The 5,569-nt window shown below is 25.9% G+C and overlaps 1 protein-coding gene across 1 annotated transcript; it reads left to right on the top strand.

Annotated features, from left to right (window-relative positions):
- Window positions 1-756: 756 nt before the first annotated feature.
- LOC126900205 (endoplasmin) lies at window positions 757-5,356 on the top strand. The gene is made up of 9 exons (XM_050675721.1): window positions 757-984; window positions 1,073-1,165; window positions 1,682-1,842; window positions 1,919-2,035; window positions 2,704-3,035; window positions 3,102-3,854; window positions 3,922-4,327; window positions 4,399-4,669; window positions 4,844-5,356. Exons 1-9 carry the CDS (start codon window positions 903-905, stop codon window positions 5,056-5,058), a joined length of 2,430 nt encoding a protein of 809 aa, XP_050531678.1. The 5' UTR covers window positions 757-902; the 3' UTR covers window positions 5,059-5,356.
- The last annotated feature ends 213 nt before the right edge of the window (window positions 5,357-5,569 follow it).

The raw sequence follows: 5,569 nt of genomic DNA, 5'->3' as shown, positions 1-5,569 counted from the left end.
AATAATTAAATTTAGTACCTAGCATAATAATTTAACTCTATTTTTTCAAATTTTGTATCATTTTATTCAGAATTTTATAATGTATATTTTTTCATTATGATTTAAGAACTAAATGACCAATATTTTATGAGTTATAAGCCAAAAACCTTATCTTTATAAAGTTCAACAAATAAAAGCACAGTTTTTATAACTAATTTTAAATTGATTATAATATTTTAACAAAATAAAAAATTAATAAATAAGGGGGCTAAATAAAGGAAGGATATATAGAGTAAAGAAAATTTCTTGGATAAAACGATTTATTATTTTTTGCTTCTGAAAATAGACTTATAAAATGGACATAATGATCGTAATGTCCTTAAAGTACAGTATTTATTTATTTATAACGACATCTAGTGGATATAAAATCTGTGAAATAGACTTGTGATACGATTTTATACATAAAGGTAACCATAAATGTTATCGCTAATGGAAACTACCAACGCAAAATTTAATAATTTTGGTCCTGTTCATGGTTTAAGGAATTCGATCATGATTCTTAATTTTAGTAAATTTACATTAACTAATAATTAGTATGGGTTGAAATGAAAAAGGGTTTATTTCAACACGTATAACTTTGATAATTGACCGGCATGACGTTGCTAACATCTCATCGTATATTGCGAAGAGCCACATAATGTTATTCTATTGGTCGGTGTCATATTCGTGTAGTCATCTCATTGGTCGAATCTCTAATAAATGATCAGTTATAGCATTTATACGACCAAGCGTTGAGTTCACAGTACTTATTCGAGTGATCCTAGTTCAAGAATTATAATCAATTGTTAGAATTTTGTGCATATCTTATATTAAATTTGCTGTTCTTTATTAATCGTGAGTTTTTGTACGTTTTTTTGAAGTTTATGGTCAGAATTCCTTTGACAATGTTGAAACTCAAGTATTTTGTACTTGTAGTTTTATGCTTGTCGTTTGCACCGATTCATGGTAAGAATTTAAATGATAGTTAAAGTTTCAAAACTGAACTTTTAATTTGTAAAAATTAATTTAACTATTTGTAATATTTTCTTCTTAGAGCGTTTTGTAGCTGGTGATGCAGGTCAAGTTGATATTGAAATCCCTACAGTTGATGATAATGTCGGTGTTAGTAAAGAAGGAGCTACTACAGGTTAGATATGTATTAAGTTTTATATAGTATGAGCTTTGAAATGACGCATCTAGTATATGATTATTATTTTATCTATAGTTAGTTAAGATTTACAAGTTTAAAACGAGCTCACTCTAATTGACATGTCTGTAAATAATTTATCATTTTTATTTGAATTTAATTTGGTATTATAAAATATCTTGTATTTATATTTGCAAAACATAAAAATTACTACTAAAAATTTATCTTTAATCCTTAAAGAATAATAGTGTAATATATTTATATTATTATTTAATAATTCAATAACAATCAGTAATTTTTGAGATATACTTAATCAAGTATTATAAAAAGTTCTAAAAGTGAAAAAAAAAGTATTGCTTATGTTTAAAATCTTGATTAACAATAGTCTAATTTCTTTAATAATGGTTTTTAATTTGGAAATCTCTTAAATTAAACATTAATTCTTGGTGTTATAATCTTAGTATTCTGACACTTTTTTTTATTTTATTTTGTTAATAATAATAAATTATTTTATAGATACAAATGCTGCTCAAAACGAAGAGGAAAGGATAAAGTTAGATGGATTAAATGCTGCTCAATTACGAGAACTGAATGAACATGCTGAAAAATTCACATTCCAAGCTGAAGTTAATCGGATGATGAAACTCATCATCAATTCACTATATAGAAATAAAGATGTAAGTTTTTCTTTGTAAAATATATGAATATTAAATTTTTTCTATTGATAATTGATCTAAAAAAACTGGATTTTAGATTTTCTTACGAGAACTCATATCAAATGCTTCTGATGCTTTGGATAAGATAAGATTATTATCATTGACAGATCCTAGTCTCTTAGACTCAACAAATGAAATGTCTATTAGAATTAAGGTATTTAACTTTTAAGATTAATATAGATTAAAATAAAATATATATGTGCTTTTTAAGGAAATTAATTATTGTTGATTAATTTATACAATATGTAAACTGGCAAGATGTGACAATAGACTAAATAATATTGTCACTATAGGTATATAAGGGAGTATGTGTTTAGCTTTAATAATGTTTGGTAATTAATTCAAAATACATATGTGCAATTTTTGTGACTTTTTGAGTTGAATATTTTTATAGTTTTAAATTTTAAATAATATTAGCATGAACAATAAATTCTTATTGTATATCTGTATTGTGCAATTGACCTTAATTTGCCATATTTTTTATCAATTCAAAATTTAAATAAATTTTATTATTTAATAGTTAAAAATTAATTTACTCAATCATTATTTTTTTTTTTGTAATAAAAAATAATAATTGATATTAATTTATGTAATTCAATTTAGTTTTAAACTTTATTATTTATAATGTTAACAATTGTCAATTTATATTTATCTGTATCTCTTTTAATGTTTGTTAAATGTTAAAAAGGTTTAATTTTTTCAATTTATAATTAAAAATATAAATTTTTATATTTTTCAAAAATAACAATACAATTATCCTTATTATTTAAAATACTATTATTTCTTAAAAATATTTAATATTTCTATTTTTCACTTGATTAGGTGAACAAAGAATCACGTATGTTGCATATTACAGACACTGGTATTGGTATGACACGTGAAGATTTAGTGAAAAATTTGGGTACCATCGCTAAGTCCGGTACTGCAGAATTCTTAAGTAATCTTAACACTGCTGAAGGTCAAGACAAAAACTTAAATGATATGATTGGACAGTTTGGTGTTGGATTTTATTCTGCTTTCCTTGTTGCTGAAAAAGTTTTAGTGACTACTAAGCATAATGATGATAAGCAATACATTTGGGAATCGGATGCTAATAGTTTTTCAATTGTTGAAGATCCTAGAGGACCAACACTCAAAAGAGGAACTCAAGTTAGGTCAGTAAATTATTTCAATATAATTTAATTCTTAAAAACTAATTTATTGTATGTTTAATTGTTTAGTTTGCAATTGAAACAAGAAGCCTTGGATAATTTAGAATTAGACACATTAAAACACTTGGTAAGAAGATATTCTCAATTCATCAATTTTCCTATTTATTTGTGGTCAAGCAAAACTGAGACTACTGAAGAACCAATTGAAGAAGATGAAGAAAAAGAAACACCTGAAAAAGAATCTAAATCAGAAGAAGATACTACTGATGATGATGGTGATACTGCTGTTGAAGAAGATAAAGAAGAAGAGTCAAAACCAAAAACTAAAAAAGTTGAAAAAACTGTTTGGGATTGGGAAATACTTAATGACCATAAGCCATTATGGACACGTAAACCAAATGATGTCGAAGAAAAAGAGTATCAAGAATTTTACAAAGCATTATCAAAAGATCATAATAATCCATTGGCTTATACTCATTTTGATGCTGAAGGAGAAGTGTCTTTCAAGTCTTTGTTGTATGTTCCTACTTCTCAATTACCAGATGCATTCAACAGATATGGCACATCTACTGATAATATTAAACTTTACGTCAGAAGAGTATTCATTACAGATGAATTTAGTGATTTTTTACCTAAGTATCTTAATTTTATTAAAGGTATTGTAGATTCAGATGATTTACCTTTAAATGTTTCCCGTGAAGTTCTCCAACAGCATAAATTACTTAAAATTATCAGAAAGAAATTGGTACGAAAAGCTTTGGATATGCTTAAAAAATTAGATGAAGAAACTTATAAAAAGTTTTGGGCTGAATATTCTACTAAGTAAGTATAATATTTTCCTATATTATTTTCCCTTAATTAAATGCCATTTCATTTTTTTTTTTTACAGTATTAAGTTGGGTATAATTGAAGATCCATCTAATAGAGCCCGTCTTGCAAAATTAGTACGTTTCCAATCATCTTTAGAAGAGACTCCTACTTCATTAGCTGAATATGTGAAACGTATGAAAGAAAAACAAGATCACATTTATTATATTGCTGGCTCTAGTAGAGCTGAACTTGAAAAATCTCCCTTTGTTGAGGGTATAATTCGCAAGGGTTATGAGGTATTATATCTTGTTGACGCCGTAGATGAGTACACATTTAACGCTATACCAGAATTTGAAGGTAAAAAATTCCAAAATGTAGCTAAAGAAGGTGTTTCTCTATCAGAAGACAAAGCTAAGGCTGAAGAAATTAATAAACAGTTTGAACCACTTATTAAATGGCTTGGTGATATTGCTTTAAAAGAACAGGTGAATACAAATTTTTAAATACTATAATTATCATTTGATTGTTTATTTTTGCATAATAAATATGTTTATAGATTTCAAAAGCAGTTGTATCAGATCGGTTGGCAGATTCGCCATGTGCACTGGTCGCAGGAATGTTTGGTTGGACTGGAAATATGGAAAGATTAGCTTTATCCAATGCTCATCAAAAATCTGATGATCCTCAAAGAGAGTTCTATTTAAAACAAAAGAAATCCCTAGAAATTAATCCCCGCCATCCTCTTATTAAAGATTTATTGAGAAGAGTTCAAGATGATGCTGAAGACCAAAAAGCTAAAGAAATTGCTCTCTTATTATTTAGAACAGGTAAATTTTTAGTCCTATTTAACCACGTTTATTAGATAAATAATAATGTAATTTATCTAATAACCTTTGATTTAAATTAAATTAAAAGAAATATATTTCTTTTAATAGACTCCATCATGTATTTAAAAATATATTATTGGTTTAAATTACTAAATTAAATAAATTTTTTTTTAGCTACCTTGAGATCAGGATTTATGCTTCAAGATTCAGCAGATTTCGCTGAGAGTGTTGAAACGCTTATGAAACAATCATTGGGCATTCCTCTTGATGAAAAAGTTAGTTATGAAGATGAAGAACCAATGTCAGATCAACAAACTGAAGAAGAAGAAGAAGAAGAAGAAGAAGAGGGAGAAGAGAAAGAAGAAACCCCAGAGCATGAAGAATTGTAAGAAGGATATTAAATATATTATATAATAAATGGTAGACTGTATCAGTTTATCATATTTATAAGTCTGAATATTTAATTATCAGCATGTTATTTATTATTTCCAAGAAACTACTAACTTATTGTTTGTATTTTATATGGTTTCGTGCTATTGAAAAAGCTTATTTTTTATATCCTAAATTATAAAAAATGTACAGACATCTCAATAGATTTAAATTATAATCATTATAGTAAGAAAAATTTAGTAGTATTTTGTACAAATGATTATCAATAAATGATTAAATATATTTATTTGTTTATTATAGTGTTCATATCAATTTATTTTTATTACATTTATTTTATTTTATGTTCATCCTGATGTTAAATTAAGAGTTTTAACTATATAAATTAAAATAGAATTCGAGTAAATGACAATTTTTTGACTCGTTTACTAGAGTTTAGATGTATTGGTATGCTCAAAAGTTCTAATTAAGCCAATTATTTTGGTATTTATTAAATTAAGGTTAAATGGGGCA

Source organism: Daktulosphaira vitifoliae, unplaced genomic scaffold (genome assembly GCF_025091365.1).
Source record: "Daktulosphaira vitifoliae isolate Bord-2020 unplaced genomic scaffold, ASM2509136v1 Scaffold_3, whole genome shotgun sequence".
In the NCBI taxonomy this organism is placed as follows: domain Eukaryota; kingdom Metazoa; phylum Arthropoda; class Insecta; order Hemiptera; family Phylloxeridae; genus Daktulosphaira; species Daktulosphaira vitifoliae.
The sequence above is the reverse complement of the archived record's forward strand: the minus strand, read 5'-3'. Positions and strand labels throughout refer to the sequence as shown.